This window comes from Ursus maritimus, unplaced genomic scaffold (assembly GCF_017311325.1).
Source record: "Ursus maritimus isolate PB19 unplaced genomic scaffold, ASM1731132v1 scaffold_26, whole genome shotgun sequence".
NCBI classification, from domain to species: Eukaryota; Metazoa; Chordata; class Mammalia; order Carnivora; family Ursidae; genus Ursus; species Ursus maritimus.
This window is the reverse complement of record NW_024425119.1, coordinates 37,112,613-37,132,688: the sequence shown is the minus strand read 5'-3', so window position 1 is coordinate 37,132,688 and position 20,076 is coordinate 37,112,613. Positions and strand designations below refer to the sequence as shown.

Genomic DNA, 20,076 nt, shown 5'->3' with positions numbered 1-20,076 from the left:
ATTGTCTCAGCTCCTGTCTTCCTTGTAGATCTTTAAAAACAGATTAGTACCATCCTTAGCCCACTGCTCTTCCCTGGTGGTGACAGGCGTCCCTCAAGTTTCCCCAGCTCGCACAGTTGAAATACAGATACCAAATACAGATACACAAATTGACACTTAGAAAACATTCATATAGTTGGGGCGTTGTTAATAGCACGGGGAACAGTGGACTAGGGAACCGATCATGCTTGGATTTAAATCCTTCGGCAAGTTACCAAACCCCATGTGAAAAACAAGGATTCTGTTCCGTATCTCACAGGGTTTTTTTTAGAATGGGCCTGGTCCAGTGCTTGCACAGAATGAGAGCACGAGAAATATTACTTTTCTTCCTTTTAGAGATATCTCGCTCTCTCTGGAAACTCTAAGGACACAGCCGAGGTGGTGACTGTGGAAGTAGTTGTCTTTTTAGATGCCATTTTTTTTTTTTTAAGATTTTATTTATTTATTTGTCAGAGAGAGCAATCGAGCACAGACAAGCAGGGGGAGCCGCAGGCAGAGGGAGAAACAGGCTCCCCGCTGAGCAAGGAGCCTGATGTGGGACTCGATCCCAGGATCCTGGGATCATGACCTGAGCTGAAGGCAGATGCTTAACTGACTGAGCCACCCAGGCGTCCCTAGATGCCATCCTTTAAGTCTGATTTGATGCGTCCTATAGAGCAAAGAGCAGTGGAATGGAGATGGAAGAAGTCCCGGGCGTGTCACCTAACCTGTTGGAGGGAGTCAGGAGAGCATCAGTGGTCTTTCTACTGCTCAGGGTTGTTGTAGAGACTCCGTGAAATAATGCAGGGAAAGGGTCAGGTGACCGGCCAGTGCCATGTAAATATGGGCTGATGCTTTGCCTGAAGCACGTAAAATTTTAACGCCGCAGGTGAGGCGCACCTGGAACCCCTATGTGCCAAGTGCCTCACGTCTCACACTAGATAAGCTCTCTTAGAAAAGCTGCTTCTATTTTCGCTATCAAAGCCCTCCTAATAACCGAATAATCCAGGGATTCTGGAGAGCTGTCGGAGAAAACGACAGCCCAGAAATATTGGAGCGGGATAATTTTTAGAGTAAAAATGCTTCTTCTTAACGTTTATTTTTCTCTTTCAAATAGACTGTGTATGCTTTACCAACCATTGCGTTTGCTTTTGTCTGCCACCCGTCAGTCCTGCCAATTTACAGTGAGCTTAAAGAGTAAGAGATTTGCTTTTTTTACCTTAATCATTTTATCTTTTTTACCTTAAGCATTTTTTACATCCCCTCGTTAATAGGCAAGTACTGCATTAAAATGACTAGATTTGTATAATGAACCCCCATGGACTCATTACCCTGCTTCAACATTTACTTTCTGCCATTCTTGAGCAAGTACTATATTAAAGGAAAAAAAAGAACAGCAAGAATCAGAAAACTGCAGTATGTTTTGGCCATAAATATATAAAGTGGCCAATTATGTGGACTTTTTTTGTTAAAGTGGTTTTTCGCATACTGTGTTACTTAGGAGAGTTCAAGGATTTGTGTTGCTTTAGGTCACTTATGCTTATTTTGCAAGTGCATGATAATAACCAGATTCATGTATCAACTGCAAAATGCGTTGTGTCTGATTTGCCTCTTTTGGTTTAGATGGAAACGGCTGCGAAACAGGCAAAGAAATTAATGTTAAGGCCACAAACTGGACAAGAGAAAATTGTTCATCTTAAACTATTAAGATGATTCTATGGATTTGTTTTCGATTGCTGTTTTAGAGAAAACTAAAGTCCTGCTTATAAATTTCCTCCTGGGTTCTCTTTTAGCATACTGTTAGCAGACTTTACAGATAAAAATAATCTTCATGGCATCGTCTTAAGCTCAGAAAAGATATACAATATAGCTGTCTATTTCCATTTTGAAAAATAAAATGTTCTTTAGCATTGATTAACTCATGACTCTTCCTCTTTCATATTTAATTGATATATGGGTAAGTTTTGAAATATCTACATCTAACTATGTGTACATCAGCCCTACTTTATGATCGTATGCTTAGGACATTTAAACATGTCTTTGACATCTTTTAAATTTAATAGTCCAGCTTTTAGTTTGTAATTTTCTGATGTGTGTACTTCTCAATTTTTCCTGTTATGACACAAACAAATGTTACCACTATAGTGGTCTGTTACTGAGTACAAGTCTTACAGATGAATTATTTGGGCCATTAAAGAAACTTAAAGGTTCACCCAAACTCCCAGAGTAAACTTGACCTAGGAGATAGAGCCCTTCATCATCACAGCTGTGATCACTTGGGTACTTATTGCTCTGGAAACATAGACTTCCAGGTGCATCACTGAGGCTACTCAGTGGGAAAAAAGGAACCTAAATAATAGCTTTAGCAATGGAAGACCTGAGGTCAAGTTCCAGCTTTGCCCCTGATCTCTGGGCTGGGAGAACAGCATTTGAATTTATTCTGCCCTTTCCCCCTTACATGCTGAGTATGGAGATAATATCAAAAATAAATATTAAAAAATATTCTCTGCCCTTCAGATGAGAACCTGATATTCTTTGAAAAGAATGGGGAAGGACATTTGAGGGATCGGTAGTTCCATGAATCTCTCCCTCACAATACTTGTTTGGTATAAAAGAATTTATTTTAAACTGGTATAATTGCTGGGGGCAGGGGAGGTGGAAGGGGGGTAATCTTAGCTGGTCAGATCTTCCCTAGCCTGATAGAAAGTTGTTAGTATTCTTCAGTGTTAACACTGGTACTTAAATTCAGTAACATGGCTTTTAATTTTTAAAACTCCCTTATCTTTGTTCTTAGTCGATCACAGAAAAAGATGCAGATGGTTTCCAATATCTCCTTTTTCGCCATGTTTGTTATGTACTTCTTGACTGCCATTTTTGGCTACTTGACGTTCTATGGTAAGTGACTTCTGTTAGCACATAAACATAGGTATTTTTAAATAAATTAGTAAAAATCAGTATCCAAATAACTTTTAATGTTTTTTTTAAGAGATTTGTGTATTTATTTTAAAGAGAGAGAGAAAGAGAGAGAGAGTGCTGGCGGGGGGTGGGGGGGCGGGGGAAGGGCAGAGAGGGAGAGAGAATCCTGAAGCAGACCCCCTGCTCAGCCCAGAGCCCAATGCACGTGGCTCAATCCCAGGACCCTAAGATCATGACCTGAGCTGAAATCAAGAGTCAGCTGCTTAACTGACTGAACCACGCAGGCACCCCAGTATCCAGATAACTTTTAACACGATAGCCCAAAAATGCAACAGATCTACCCATTGATTTTGCTGGTCTTTTCTTCTACTCAAAGTGAATGGTGATGATTCCTTTACATATTTGTGCAGACTGCACAATAGAATAATTACTGAAACAAGATACTGTAAATTTTTTCTCCTCGTACTGTCCTTAAAAGAAACTGCACTTTATAAGCATGCCACCCTTACTGAGGAAAGTTTAAAACTATACCAGAGAAGGCTTTCCTAATTGCTGTTGCGAATTGGGTCAGATTCCATTAATAGAGAAGAGAGACAGAGACAGATGTTGAAAGTGAGAAAGAGCAGAGTGCTATACTCATGACACTCGTGTTAATTAAAAATAAAACGCCTGATTGTTCACTGGAAGTTGGAGCCCTGCGAAGATTTGAAGGAATGGCAGAGAAGGTTCAATGGAATGAAATCTGAAAAAGAGAACAACTGGTTTTCATTTGTAACTTATTGGCCCTGTTTTCCTTCTTTAATATTATTAGGTCTTCTTCCTCTCCTATTCAAATGATCCTCAAGTTGTATTTGACATCTTTCATTACCATTGTAATTTGGGACCTGATTTAAATTTAAATACATATATTTCACATTGTTCTCTATTAAATAATATTTCTTTGGGGTACTTTTCCCCCCCCATAAACACAAATGTCTCAAAATTTAAACACGTTTGGAGATGATTAATTCAGCCTGGAGAGAATGGCTACCCTGATTATACAGTTGCATTATTACCATTTTCACAAGCAATGGCAAACAGCATTGTCTGATGAATCCATAAATGCCATGTTGCATTTTTGCATAAAAATAGTGTTTCTAGGTTTCCTGCAGAGTTACAGGGCTGGGAGTAGGTAAAGAGAGGGAGGGAGAGCTTCATGTTAGTCAAACAGTCTTTCTGTTACCTTGTTCAAGCCATGAGTTTTCTTTGCAAATCCATATTTTTTCCCCACATAAAATAAAATACCAAACCCTTTTGTACTCTTCGGATAAAGAAAACGGCTCAGCTATTTTTAGATGTTTATAAATTTTGATTCAAGAAAATTAGAACTAATGAGGTTTTTTATTATAACCTAGGCTCCCTTTTCCAAAACTGAGACCAATCGATGGCACAGAATAGAATTGGAATTCCACCCCCAGAACCTTGAGACTGGTACAGTGAGGAGACCTTACAGGAGACACAGCAAGAGGGGAAGGAGCTCTTGTCAAAACAGTGAGCGTTCGCAGGGACTGCCATTCTAGCTTGGGTTGTCTTTGAAATCATGTTCTGAAGCTCAGAGTTAAGAAAAAGTTCAAAGTGGTACATGAGTTAGATACTTTTTTTTTAAATAAGAAAAACATACATGGAAGAGAATTCTTTCCTGTGGTGGTGAAGTTCGCACCTGTGTTGCTTGGCCCCTGGAAGTTGAGTGACAAGAGGAGGGTCTGAAAGAGGCTTTGAGTGGCCTGCCATCCACCGGCAAGGCTGAGACAGTGTAGCGTCGTCTGATGAGTGGCACCAAGTGGGGGAAAGTCTAGATTAAGAAGGGTTTTGTGCGGGGCGCCTGGGTGGCTCAGTCGTTAAGCATCTGCCTTTGGCTCGGGTCGTGATCCCGGCGTCCTGGAATTGAGTCCTGCATCGGGCTCCCTGCTCAGTGGGGGTCCTGCTTCTCCTTCTGGCCCTCACCCCACTCGTGCTCTCTCTCTCTCTCAAATAAATTGAAAATCTCTAAGAAAAAAAAAGAGGTGTTTTGTGCTTCAACTGTATGTTCTTTTTAACCCCCGTTTACACCTAGATTGAACTTGGTGTAAATCGAGCATCCCCACGCTGTGTAGCTGCTTCTAGCGATGACTGTAGATTCCTTTTAAAGTTACGTACAGACAGGTGGAGCCTGTCTCACACAGGGCATTTTTCTTCTCAGCTTCACAAATTGCTTTAATAGTTACTTCAACACCCAGAACATTGCTTTCCTTGCCGTTTAGGTGACAAGTTCTTTGTTGTTCAGATAAACTGTCATTGAGCAACGTGCCTTGTTTCTTTCTTAATGCCTTCTTTTCCTTGCTTTAGAAAACGTGCACTCGGACCTCCTTCACAAGTACCAGAGTAAAGATGACATTCTCATCCTGACAGTGCGGCTGGCTGTGATTGTCGCTGTCATCCTCACAGTGCCCGTGCTATTCTTCACGGTGAGTACCAGGCCTCGGGGCCCTATAAGAAAAGCTGAGGTCTCGCCTTCCCTTCCGTGTTCGGAGCCTGCTCCAGAGAAAGCCTGTTTCAGGGAACTGCCCAGTGTCATGGGAACCGTACCAGGGAGGCACCCCAAGACTCGGTTAAGGCTCTTCGGAAAGAAAGTAGGGTCAGTGAGATAGGGTGGGCTCTGACGAGATGAATCTTAATTCTCATTAATCTGTTCCTTCTTCACAAAGAAATGTAGACAGAGTGTTTGAATCTTGCTCGTGCGTGATGAGAGAACAGAAAGGGACCGGAAGAGCACACTTAGTCATAGATAAAATTATCCCCCACCAGAGCAAACTACCTGTTTGTAAATAAACATACTTTCCCTAAGTCAAGCCCCCTGCCTGTAATACAGCACAAGGTCTTACAAAACATTTCCCAGACTCCTGTGCACCAGGACATGAGTTTCTGCTGAGGACGTGAAGGCTGGTGTGCTGGGGCCCTCACAGAGCCTCTGTTTTCTTTTCCTGTAGGTTCGTTCGTCTTTATTTGAACTGGCTAAGAAAACAAAGTTTAATTTGTGTCGTCATATCTTGGTTACCTTCGTACTCTTGGTTATTATCAACTTGCTGGTGATCTTCATACCCTCCATGAAGGATATTTTTGGGGTCGTAGGTAAGGCTTTATGAACTTTACACTTATCATTCTACAACAGCTGTTTAGAAAGCTAAAATTTCACCATAACAACTTCAATTTTTTTTTCTTATTTTACAGGAGTCACATCTGCTAATATGCTTATTTTCATTCTTCCTTCATCTCTTTATTTAAAAATCACAAGCCAGGATGGAGATAAAGGAACTCAAAGAATTTGGGTATGTCTCATGCCAGCCACTCTAATTTTTCTGATTAGTTTTTCATTTATTTACCAAGTAGCCCATCTCCCGCACCTAATCCTACTTTTAGCGGCCTCAGGAGGGGAGCAGCAGTCCTATAGTTTTCCCCTTTGGGAGATTTAAAATATCCTATCAGAATCTGATCTGTTCTCTCAAAATGTGTTGCTCTTACTGTGCCTAACTTTTGCTCTGAGCTAGGATAGGGCCAGCTGGGAAACTGGACGTTTGTCATCCTGTGTCTCTGTAAGGTGATGCCTTGTCTTTAGAAGCTAGGAAAGGGAGAGGGACTCGAAGATTTAATGCAATCCACTGTTTTTGTACAATTCCTGGTCCCGGAAATCTTTGGGACATCCCAGGGAACATGGGATGCCTTCATTAAAACGGCTGAGGTCACTTAAAGAGCCTTTTTATGATTTGACAGAAATACTTTGGAACAACAGACCTGGATTCAGAAACTACCTTTCTATATTGGGATTCTTGTTTCCAGGTCTGGTGAAGTTCAAAGGCATCTTGAAGGTGGTGCACTTGGAGACAGTGAGGGAAGCAGGGGTGAAGTGGCTGCTGCCTGAGCACCTTCTGGAGCACCATTGTGTTTGGCCTCGAAGAAGGCTTCCCAGCTGCCCTCCCAGATAGTGTAAGCGCTCCAGCTGCACACATGACCCGAGTCAACAGGCCCGGGTGAGAGATGGAAGCAGGAGGGATCATCCTGGTGCATTTAGGAGAAGCAGCACTGATGCTGGTACAGCATCTACCTCCCCAGCAGGATTATCCCTGAAACCATAAGTTCCAAGTCCTTCTAAACCGTACCAGTAGGGGCTTCACAAGAGAAGGAGCAGTCACTCTGGCATAGCAGTAAAACACACTTAGATTACATCTGAAAGTGGTAGGGGCCTGTTGCCCATGAGTTCTCTGGGCCTCCCCAACCCTGCTCCCGTGTTAAAACTGGTAGTAGGAGCTAGCAGATGGCATTAGACAAGGGCTCCTGTCCTTGTGGGGCCCTACTGGGAGTTAGACCAGACCTACGAGAGTAAGCCTGTGTACAACCCCACCATTTGTCTCTTCTCCTTCCCTTAGTTCTATCCTCCAGGTTCCAGTCCAGCCCCCTTGGCTCTCATGTTACTTCAGCCTTCTCCCTGCAAAGTTCTCACTGGATACTTCCAAGGCCAAGCAATTTCTAATCTCATGTTCTCCAGATCCTGGTTTTAGTGACCTGTCCCCCTTCTGGCCTTCCTCAACCCTTAGAGTAACTTAGTTCTGGACATCCATTTCCCATTTCACTTGATCAGATCGACTTTGCTTTTATATATCTTTTTTCCCCACTTTTTCAAAAAGAAATGTTTGCCTGCCAGTGATAACCTCGGTTGGTGAAAAGTAACAAAATGACCCGTACATTTTCAAAGGCCTTTCTTTGTTGTTGTTGTTGTTGTTGTTGTTGTAATCTTAGAAACTGTAAGGATACCTAGTGAGTTACAGAACAGATTCATTCTGAGGTGACCACGAAGTCCAAGAACAGAATGTGGAGGATGGCCCTGCGTAGCTAGTTCTGGGTTCGCCCTCCTTGATACAATCTTGGAATGATTCTCACAGTTTGGCAATGGTTGTAACAAACTCCAAATACAAGGGGACACAAAAAGAGAGGGAAAAGCATTTCTATTTTTTCCCCAGGTGTATGTGGGAGATGTTGGCTTCTCTGAAAATAACCCATGCCTTTATGTTGCTCCAGGCCACCCTTTTCTTGGTCCTGGGGGTGTTGTTCTCCCTGGTCAGCATTCCCTTGGTCATCTACGACTGGGCCTGCTCATCAAGTAGTGACGAAGGCCACTGAGACCAGCTGAGGACAGGAAGCGTTCCGGCCCACGGCTCGGTCATGTCACCACACATCAGCAATCTCTCATCACTTCTTTCGCAAGTTTACAGAAGCAAACCAGAAATTCACAAGATACTTAAAATGGAATAACACTTCGGTAGCAAAACTGAAACCTGTTTCTATAATGGTTCCTGTCCCTCTAAGAGTTGGGATCAATTAAGGATTGTGGATTTTTTTTTTTTTTTTTTAAGTTTCATGCAGTCGTATTTCTCAATACTCGTCACAATCAGTTGTTTTTCACTCTCCTAACTCTATTTTTTATGACTTCGTGATCCCTTAGAACTTTGAAATCATAATCATCTATCATGTTTATTTATTATGCATCCAGGTTCCGAAATAATTTTCCTGCCGATGTTCCGCTCATGCCATCTGTACCTTTTTAGAAGAGAAAAGAATCCTGAATTGTATATAGTTATTTTGCTTTACAGAAAACAATGGTTTCGTAAATATTTTGCCTACTTTGGTTAACATAGCACACAGGGGTAATCATAAGAGAGCGACGGGGTGTGTGCCGTTGCTGGGTCAGGGTCTGCCCGATATTTGAGGTGGCCCTGATCACCCGGCAGCCAGGCGCTGGCGGTCCAGTGGCCTCACTGGCACTACATTCTGCTGCATGCAGGGACATTCTCCACTGGGAAGGGAGTGAGAATGATTTCTTACCTTGGTAAACATATTAAGCTACACATTTGGGTTATCTAGCAAATGAAGTTTTGTTTCCCTCTTGGCCAGTTGTGTCAAAGTTACTCTAATCTGAGTCACCTTCCACTGAGGGAGACCCATGACACCTTTGTAATAAATTGAGAAGCAAGAGTATTGCAAAAAGAGCATCCAAAATGCCTAAGAAAATATTCCTCTGATGCAGATAGCTTTCAACCCTACACCTGTATTGTTGAGGGGGGAAAAACACTTTCTTAAATTATAAACCCAGCGGCTTTTACTCATGTCCACCAGCTTTTTGCACAGGGAATAATGTGTATCTAACCAAGGGTGATCTAGGATAAGTAATTCCTGTTTTATATTGGGTACTTTAGGGGGTCTTTAAAAGACTTGTTTTATATCAATAAATTTAGGTTATTACAAATACAAGATTTTTGTACCTTAAATAAGCCTCATTCCTATTTCTTGTCCATCAACAATCCACTCCGAGTCTTGAAAAAAAAAAAAAGAAAGAAAAAGAACCCTCAGAGATAGCCTTTGAGAAGAACTTGTGACAGAATCAGTGTACCTTCCTTCCCTCAGATGGGGACTTTGGTGCCTGTGCTGTCTCCTCTTCTCGTCCCCAACCAAGGGATGGGCCATTACCGCCTGCCCGACATGATCCACACAGGAGGACAGAGTTGCCTCACACCCTACTCCAGCCCCACTATCTCCTAAAGGAGGTGGAAGGAAATTACACAGAGACTGAAAAAGAAGAGAGCTGGGGACAAGGCATAGCTTGGAAAGTTGGGGGACAGTAAGGAAACGCAGAATCGCACCCTCCTGAAGGTGGGCCATCACCTGTGATTGGACTGTCTCTATCACACAGTAAGAAATGTTTGTGCTCTGTGAGCTGGTCTCTTGAAATAGGACCTGTGTTTTATTTATATTCTGGTTGAATTTCTTAAACACATAAGTTCACCGAGCACGGATTTCTTATCCAGAGATAAGTAGAATCTAACCGCAGACTCTTGGCAGGATTTCCAAGCACTTAGCTCTGGGTTCTGTTCCTCCCTCACTCAAATCCCCAAAGGCCTTTGCTCACCATTCACGGGGAGTAACAAGGAACTGCCCCCTCCCCCTTTACAGACTAATGTTCCATAGAAAAGGCAGGCATTGAAGCACCTTGTTGTGATCCTCTTGGGGGAGAAGGAAAGGTTATTTCCTGCGTTTCTTGGTAGGATCATCGTAGCTTTTAATGTACTGCTCCAGAATTACATCCACATTGGGTCAGAGGTCAGGTAATTAGATATGAATACCTACCCATACTTGAATACCTAACCTAGTAGAATCCATAGCCACCTCTGTCCTTCTCAGCAATGTCTTCCATATTGGATGAACAGGGAGAGAAACTGAGCAAAACAAGTCAGTTGGCCCTCGGAGGCTTGTCTAGGGCACCGAGTAATGAAATAGCCAGGTAGTGGACTGACCCTCCATTAAAAAAAGATACCTAGTTGAGTTTGCAAGCAATACTATGCTACTTTCTATTTTCCTTATTAATTTATAACAGTTCATTTTACACTCACAAAGTCAACTCAGAAAATTATCATTAACTCTTGGGATGGGTAGTGATATTTTTGGATCTCTGGATTTTATGTGTCAGTACAGGGAATTTTTATTATTATTTAAAATATTTATTTAGAGGAGGCACGTTGTTGATGTCTGTGATACTGCAGGTTTTAAAAAATCTTCTTTGTATGTTTATCTAAGTTTATTTTTGACCGGATGGATATAATAGACCCTAGTGTAATTTGTCAAATACCACAGATTAATTACATCATTTGTGTGGGATTAGCTGTAAAGTGTACTGCAGTAATTCTTCTTGTTCAGAATAGTGAACCGATAGCCAAAAATACATGTATCACAGATGTTAGGTAGAATTTAAACAGCAGTCAAGTGCTATAGAAGTTTTTCTGCTAAATTAGTAGACTAAAGAATATTATACCTTAGCCATTGGGAGCAGCACGTTTTCCTTTGGTAGATAGAAGCTTAACACTAGTGAACAGTGCCAGTTTCATGCTTTGGATTTAGAACTGTTCTCTAGTTATTATAACACAATATACTGTAAATCCCTAATTTACCTAATGTTACTTATTGGGAGTGGAGTAGGAAAGTGTGTACAGGAAAGAAATCTAGTCTTGTTAAACACAGGCTGTCCCCAATTTATAAGCAGATCATGTTGCAAAACCCTGTTAGGTGGTTGTTTGCAACCTGGAATGTATTTTCCTCTAAAAACCAGGTTATACATGGCGTTTAGGCCCCCAAAGCAGCTAGGAAAGATGGTCAGACCCATCATTTAGCAGAATAGGATAATACAACACGATGGCTAAAAAGCCTTAACCAAAAATAACATTGTTTCTAAGGAGTATTTGTTCAGAGTTGCCAAGAGTGTGTCACTCCTGTTAATGGAATCTGGACCGCCCATGTCAGCCACATGGCCAGCTGCCGGACGGTGGGGGTATGGTCACCACCAGTTAGTGGAGACCAGCGGGGCCTGAAGCAAGTCTCCAGCAAAGGAGGGGAAGAAGTCCAGGGCCACCGGAGAACCTGGTGGTAGGGGGAGGGGAAGGAGGATGAGGGGGCCTCTTGTGAGCCTGCCAGGGACATTCCTCGGCTGGTATCCTTTCTTTTGCCTGGAGGTCTCAGGCTTGGCCTGACTTTTCTGTTTGCTCCTATAGTTTGTCTCTTCCCCTGCCGGTTACAGAACAGTTGTTGCTGTGTAGCTTTCCCGTGTGCCCGTCATTGAAGCCAGCACACAGCACTTTTAATGGGTTTCATGCTAGTGAACCATGGTTTAACTGCCTAGTAATCAGATCGGTGTAAAAAAGGTCTCTACTGACTTTCCTTCTTTGTATTTGCAGACCCTGTTGAGAAAGGCACCCAGGGGTGACGGTCATGGGGCTGGGGGTAGACAAGGGACTGTGGTAAGATTCCTGTGTTTGAGAGGACACCCCAGCAATTGCCCCATAGCTGACTTCCTTCTGGAGTTGGACTCCAGCCTCTAAGCCAGTGGTTCTCACAGTGTGGTCCCCAGGTGGGCAGCAGCAGCAGCAGCACCTGAGCACTTGTTGGAATGCAGGGTTTGGGGCCCCACCCCAGAACTAATGAAATCAGAAACTCAGGGCGGAAGCCCTCAGCAGCTGGGTTTGAACAAGCCCCCTGCCTGATCTTGATGCACATTAAGCGTGAGAACCACTCCAGGTCAATTCGTATCTCATTTTTTTCTCCCCCATCAGTCCTACCTCAGAATATGGTTCCTAGGAAATGCCGGTGTCGGTGCACAGTGGTCAAGGAAGGCTGCCTGCAGTCGGGTCTGCCCGGGCTGAGGTGCACTAAGATGACATTTTTTGAAGCTGTGAAGAAATGAAAGTGAAGTGGTTTTGTTTTTGCAGAGAAGGAAAACACCCTTTGTAAATGCAGCTTTAGATGAAATACTGAATTCGTGTCAGGAGTCAGCTCTCCACAGTGTTCGTCGGCGTTGTGTAATGACCGAGCCTGTCCTCCTTTTAAAGTGAATTCTCTAGAAAGGTCTGTACTGCATAAGCATCTACAAACTGCTCAGAAAAGGATGTAGGGCTTGGCTCCATTTCAGTAGATCGCAGTGCTGGGCAGCACGTTTATGGGGTGGGGAAGAGGTTGAGGACATGATCAGATATTTGATCTTACGGCTCAGAGCAAAAGCCTCTAGTTTCCCTCAGTTAATCAATGTCAATGGCTTGAGGCTTAGAAAGAGCAATTCCTCCATTCCACTTCACTGTCAACTTGTAGCCACTCTCAAAAAAAAGAAGATACAGACTATCATTTAGCAGTGCTAATAAACAGTTTTCCTGAGACGGCAGATCTGAGAATCCTTTAGCAACAGAACATACTTCCTCTAAAATCTACACAGTGAATTATGTAGGATGACATAGGGCTTTCAGGTACAAATTGGGAATGGGGTGGCCAACAACTGAAAAATATCACTAAATCTAAAAGGGAAATTTCTTGAAAATTGTAAAATAAACAAGGCTCAGTCATTTTCCTTTAGGGTTTTCTCAGAGGAAGGGCTGTGAACTGTCTACAGGCTTGAATTTGTGTTTTTAAAAGGAAGAATCTATGCAGCTGAGGTTTATTGTAGGAAATACTTAATTTGTATGTAAATATGTTGTAAATAAATAGGAGGCTGTATATTTTTGCAGTTGTTGATCCACACTGAGATAGAAGTCTGCATATCAAGAATCTAGTATTTGCATATCAAGAATAAATGTTGTCATAGATATTAGTGGTTTTGTTTGGGAATTAGAAAAATTTATTCTCACCCAGGTAACATCGTTCTCTCAGTGTAAACTTGGAATCTAAACATCTTACTTAACTGTTCAGAAAGCGAAATGTCAGAGAAATAGTTGCATTGATTTCTTATACTGGTATTAAGACAATTATTTAAGAGATAATCCTCTGAGCTACAAATAAGGAATATTTAGACCCAAATTATTGTCAGATAGAAATAGATATACCCAAAATGACAAACTGTTTCTTCATAATGCTCTTTCGCTATTAACACTGATACCACTACAAGTATTTATGTAAACAGAAGTTGGGGAGAGTTTTTCTTTTCAAAGTTAAATTGAATTGCTGCATTTCCCAAACTTTGGGATCTTTGAAAGGGGGGAAAAACCTGAACATTAACTATGAGCACAAATTTGAAGGACAAAAAAGGACCGTTATTTTATCAAGCTTTTGAAAGTCTTGCATGTTTGCCTTTCATTTTCAGTGTTGGCGCCAACATAGACTGTCTTAAGTCATTTTTTTCGCAAAACACTTGAATCTTGACCATTGGTACGTAATCCACTCTCCAGAGTCCAGTTGTATTTTAGACTTCATGTAAGTCCAGTATGTGTAGCACACCACTGTTTTATTAATGTAAAAACTTGTAAATGACTTTCAGATGGGTGATAGAAGTGAGTCACACGTCACAAAACTTTGCTATTCATGGTTAATCAAATAGTTTATTTTCCCCCCAGGATGTGGTGTAAATAAAGAAATATAAGAAATTCTGTTCTATAATTGCTGTTAACATAGTTTTTAAACATTAAAAATGTGAACTAAAAGTATTTTTGAGTTTTGCCTTCGTTCTTTTGGGATGCAATACTAAAATGGGTGGGGGGGCATTTGATTGTTGGAGACAGATTTGCACACATTTTTCAGGGTTCTAGAACATGACCTGTTCATGAAAGCTTATTATTTACATACCCAAACTTAAAAAAGAAATACTTCTGATAGAAATCTATCTGATCTGAAACATTACATGTTTCTCCATTCTTTGTAATCAGAGTAGGTTGAGCATAGTATTTTCTTCTTAAGCTCAGGTTCATTTTTATGGATCTCAATTTCTGTACTATGTTGTAATAAGGACTTGAATCTTCCTCTACTCATATTGTAGCCACGCATAACAGAAAATTCTATCAACACTTCCATTTCCCTAGAACTTTAAGGGGAAAGCTTCTGCAGCTTGATCTTTTCTCTGTCCATCCCTGGCTCCTCCCCATGATCTTAGGCAAGTTTTATCAGAACAGCAAGATGGCCAGACTCTGATATCCAGATTCCTTTTGTAGACGGGGTTAGTGCAAAAACAACCTGGGCCTTCATGGTATGACTGGGTATGAGGCCCTTCTTGATGCTCCCTGAGCTGCCTGGATGATAGCCCATTCTGTAGAGCACCGGCGCACGTGTGGACCTCAAGGTGGAAATTTGGAAATCTCAAGCACAGGAGTCCAAACTGTGTGTTCCAATTTAGCTTCATTGGCAATAAAGCTGATAACTGTTATCCATATGCGTCTCTTTGTCTAATCCTTTGTTGATCAAAATCCCAGAGGCAAAGAGTGTAAGTAATTACTACTTTCAAAGTCAAGCAGTTGTTAAAATGCAAAAATCCAAAAGGCCATCGAGCATATGAGCAGGTTTTGTTCTAAATCAAAAGGTTCACTCCTCCAGTGCTTTTGATAGTTCTGACTTCTTCCACTATCATGCCATGAATGTCTGCCAGGACTATTCTATTCTGCCCTATTTTGTACATAATTGGGTAAGGGTTATTCTCTATCTCCCCTATGGAATAAACTATGGGCTTACTAACTTTGCAGAAGTAAGTAAGTTAGAACTCAGAAGACCTGTTTGCTTACCTTCTAGACTCATAATTGTATTCTCTCTGGTTAGGATAGTCTGGAAGGGGTTGATGAGGCCCAAATAACTGTGCCAATTTTTTGTATACCAATGTTTTATCTTTAATTAGTTTAAATTTTAGACTAATCCAAATTGGCAGGACAATCTTTTCTTCCTCTGTGGGCTCAGTGCAACACAAAATAACCTGTCAGATTATCAAAATGTATTATAAAGTAGTAGCACCTACAATAGATTTTTACCGATGTGGAAATAAATAAATAGATCATAATAGAGAACACATAAATGGCCCAAATAATACCAGAATGGGGACCTTTAAATTAATAGGAAAAGTAAGGGCTATTCAATAAATTATGAAAAAATGATTAGTTTTTTGGAGTAAATAAAGCTGGGTCCCTGGTTCACCCCTTATATCCAAAGAGAGCTCAAATGCACAACATGTGGACAAATACGTTTTTTCACAAATGAAAGTCCATGACTTTTATAAAGCTGTCATACGTCAAAAATTTTCTTTTGCTCCTTTATTAATAAATGAACAAGTAAGATGCTTAAACAAATGATTCAAAGGATAATTCAAAAAACAGACCCATACATTAAAATCAGGAGAGCTGAAATGAATTTGCTAATAGACACAAAACCGGCCTTATCCACGGGGAAATCAGTTGCATCTCCACCAGCAGAACTCTTTTACTTCTCTGGGCAGTAATCATTTCTACATCGGTTCTCCATAATTTACAGGGCTATAATATAACTTGAGCCCCCCCCTCCAGCAAAATGTGTATAGAATCAGATAACCCAGAAGAGATATCTGGTATTCCATCAAAGTATTCCAAGTAGCCTTTTTTGCCCCTTTCAAAGTCTTTCCAATTTCCCTAACAACTTCCCTTTTTGTGACCATAGAAATCCCAAAGATTATTCTCGATCATAAAAAAAGAGCTGGACTCATTAGATTTGGCCTGATTCTTTGCATAGGTGCCACAAGTGTCAATCCATCATGTAGGGTTCCTTGGGTTTGCTTTGAAAATTGAGAGCCATGCGGTACTGAACAGCAACTGGAGCCACAGAATTGTACTTTTAAATGTCTCTATTATTTGCTAGCTCAAGGCTGGGGAAGGAGCACCAAGAAACTACCATATTTTGCTTGCACTATCTATAAATGTGGGTGACTTCCTCCCTACTTGAGTCCCGTGTCCTACCCCCCACGCCATTCTTACCACCTTTAGAAATGGTACTAAGGCCAGTTTTCCTGGGATGGTTTTGTGGGCATTGGCTCCATAAGTAAAATCAACCTTTGTTCCTTAGAGTTGTTTGATATAACTGATTAAATGAGCATCATTCTCAAATATGACCTTCCAGGAAAGGCTATGGTTACAAGATCAATTTTTTCCGATTATATACTGGTAGAAAGGAAAAGATTCTTGTTGAACCTATGCAAATAAGTATATTGCTTTGAAAAAGTAAGGAACTCAGAGCTTTTTAATTTGGGGAGGTAGGAAGTTCCGTGAGAGGCAGAAAAAAAAAAAGTTTAATTTCACTTTACAAAAGCGGAGTCTACCAGATTGTTGTAGATTACAGGTCACTTAAGAAGAAGAATGGCCTCCTTATATATCCAGAAAATAGAGCATTACGACAGCCTCAACACTACCACAGTTAAATTTCCCTCATCGGCTCGTTTCATCCTGTGAAATTCTATTCTGTGGGACCTTGGGTCAGCATTCTGCTTTGATAAAGTTGTCTGCTTCTGGAACAGAGTCCTGGACATCCACCCTCACCGCCCAGGTACAGCCTGAACGTTGTCGAAGCTGTGTCAGCTCAAGCTTGGACCTAAGGTCTATTCTTTGAAGTGTCAATAGTTGGATGTACTCGGCACGATCCAGCTCCATGAGATTCTGGGCAGTTTGTCTTTGCTTAAGAACCAGATTTTGGCCTGCAGTTTGTTGCAGAGACTCGGGCAAGTTTCAGGAAGCAGAAACCTATTTGACAATGAGACTGGAAGACTGTGGCTAACATACTGTAGAAATTAATGGATATCCATCCTATCATCAGTGTCCTTCTATATGACCTTGAAAAGCCGTGTAGTGTACCACTGAGAGATCGTCCAGTCATCTTTTTTGCCCAATCCAAAGTTTTTCACAATTTTTCTGGCACTACCTATCTATATCTCATATATATATAATATCTTGGGAGAAGGGAGGGCCTTTCTTGCTATAAAACACAGGAGTCACAAAGGAAGTAACTGATTAATAAGTATTTTACAACTCTCTGTGTATGGGGTGCCTGGGTGGCCCAATCAGCTAAGCATCCGACTCTTGGTTTCAGCTCAGGTCGTGATGTCAGGCTCTTGAGATCGAGTCCCAAAGCAGACTTGCACTCAGTGCGGAGTCTGCTTCGGATTCTCCCTCTCCATCTGCCTCTTCTCGTGTGCGCGCGTGCTCTCTCTCAAAATAAATAAATAAATCTTTAAAACTCTATGACTTATAAAAGTGCCAAAATGAAAAAAAAAATTCCAAAAATCCAAATGAGAGATGAAACACATTTGCCACACATATGTTGCAACTGGTATAATCTGACTCTCAAGTTTGAGGTCAAAATTATTCAAAATATTCCCTTGGTCAAATTACCAGGATGTCCAACATCGCTTTCTTGATATTCCCACATTCAAATGTCCAAGAACCCTCGAGGCATTTGATTCCAGAGGTGCCTGCTTCCAAATTCCGGGCAAAAGAGAACTAACTGGTAAATTTAATCTGCTCACATGAGGCCTCTCTCCCACTGCTGTGCAGCTTCTGTTGCTGCCACACGGGGTCACTGTTGAACACCAGCTCTGCACAATTTCTTACCTGCATCTACTGCGGCAATAATGCCCTCACAGTTCCACAGCTCTATGAGGGCTGAAGTGATGGAGGAAGGATGACCTTAATCCATGCAGTGCTATCGTGGTTGTCACCTTGAGAGCCCAAGCAATGAATAGTGCCTCAGTTCACCAGAAGTTTATTCCCAGCTCATGCCCACCAGGATGTGTGGCTCAGAAGGTTCTCCTATTATAGCTGCACACTGTATCAGAACCAACCCTGTCCCTTTCCCCATCCATGAGCATTTAAACCTCGTATTGATCTCAGCTCTTGACTGTAGATGTCTCTCATGGTGAGCTTCACTTTTGGACTCTTAGGACTGTTTCCTGTCCCTTCTGAGATCATCTCAAACTATAAGAGGTTTGAAAACAAAACTCAAAAGGGAAGGAATTGGGTAGAAGACATAATCCTATCTGGTGCCTCTGCAAATTTGCCTGACCTTTACAATAGTTACTGTTTCAACATTCCAAGGGATGTTTGGCTTTGGACAGTCATAGATAAACCACAAAAATGTTCCAGTTACATTTTTCCCTAGGGGTGATGCCTGACAGTTTGACTCCCATTTAGAACTTAAGAGGGGCCATTCAATTGACTTTTCCCTGTTCAACAGTGACTAAACTGTCTTAAAAGACAGCACCTAGAAACTTCTTAAAGTTCTGCCTACATAGCCTTTGACATAGAGCTAATCTCCTTAATAAATCAAGTTTTAAAAATCACCAAGAAAAAAATATAAAAAGCCCAATAGAAAAATGGGCTCCACAAATATAAAACATGAACAGAAAAAGAAATAAACCTTGAAAAGGTGTTCAGTCTAACAATCTAAGTCACAGGTAAATAAATGAAAATTAGAACACCTGTGTATACCTTTTGAAATTATTCCTTTATTATTATAAAAAATATAAATAAATAAATATAAATAAATAAATAAAAATAAATTTAAAAAAGAAAAAAGAAATTATTCCTTTCATATTGGCAAAAATCAAAACAGTTGCTATTATAGTTCGGTAAGGATGTAAGAAACATCCATTTTCATATGTGGCTGATGGTAGTGTAAACTGTATGACTTTTTTTAGAGAGAAATTTGGCAATGTCTATTAATATTTTAAATGCTTTTAACTTTGCCCCATCAATTCTATGTCTGTGAGTTTTTGTAACTCACAAGAAAAATATGCTGTCAGATTCTCTTCCTATCTCTTTTTTTTTTTAAGATTTTATTTATTTATTTGACAGAGAGAGAGACAGCCAGCAAGAGAGGGAACACAAGCAGGGGGAGTGGGAGAGGAAGAAGCAGGCTCCCAGCGGAGCAGGGAGCCCAGTGTGGAGCTGGAGCCCAGTGCGGGGCTCGATCCCAGAACTCCGGGATCACGCCTTGAGCTGAAGGGAGACGCTTAACGACTGAACCACCCAGGCGCCCCTCTTCCTATCTCCTTATCTCAATTCATACTCAGGTCTCTCTTCTTCTACTGTTTCTGTTGTCCTTTATGCTGTTTGTTCATCTCTTCTCTTTTCTCAATAAGCTCTTGAATAGTCTATATGTTAACACTCCCCCCAACTAAACCCAGCCACCAGTCTTTATTTTCTATCTTCAGGCTCCCAGGTGGCCTACCTCCGTATCACAGACAGAAACTAGAGACATTTCTTGGTCTTATGCATCAGAAAATTTCCATTGATAGATCCCTGTTCAACCACAGTTTGGCTCTTCATAGCTAGTTTCAAAATGGTGGTGGGTAGGTTTTATGTATTTTATGAATTTAGGACAGCTTTAAAACATAATTATGCCAGGGTCCTTCTTCAGACCAATTAAATTATAATCTCTAGTGGTACAGCCAGAGATATTTAAAAAATTATCCAAAATTTAGAAATAAGACAAAGAGAGGACATAATATTGGACTAGGATGTTACTTACCAATCTCACCCATATATTATTTAATCATCTAGAGGAATGTACTTTTTCTTTTTTAGAGGAATGTACTTTTGCTTGATGTACTGTTTACTATTGACTAAAGGCCCAGATTTTGCAAGACACCTATATATGTCGTAAAATTATATATTATAATATTTAAATGTAACATGTAATTACATATTTACATATGTGATTTGTAATATATAATAACATAATTATATATACAATATTTATATGTAAATATTACATTATAATATGTAACTTTCCGTGTTAAATGTTAACATCTCAATTTTTGTCTGATAGAGA

At 40.9% G+C, this 20,076-nt stretch overlaps 1 protein-coding gene across 4 annotated transcripts in view; it reads left to right on the top strand.

Moving 5' to 3' along the window:
• SLC38A1 (solute carrier family 38 member 1) overlaps positions 1–13,952 on the top strand; it is a 65,916-nt gene extending 51,964 nt beyond the window's left edge. For all 4 annotated transcript variants that reach the window (XM_040642368.1, XM_040642369.1, XM_008704485.2 and 1 more), the window contains 6 exons: positions 1,136–1,215; positions 2,813–2,913; positions 5,299–5,417; positions 5,940–6,081; positions 6,181–6,278; positions 8,023–13,952. In XM_040642368.1, the coding sequence (XP_040498302.1) occupies positions 1,136–1,215; positions 2,813–2,913; positions 5,299–5,417; positions 5,940–6,081; positions 6,181–6,278; positions 8,023–8,124 (642 nt within the window). In that variant the 3' untranslated portion in view covers positions 8,125–13,952. The remainder of the gene's footprint in view (positions 1–1,135; positions 1,216–2,812; positions 2,914–5,298; positions 5,418–5,939; positions 6,082–6,180; positions 6,279–8,022) is intronic.
• Positions 13,953–20,076: the final 6,124 nt, after the last annotated feature.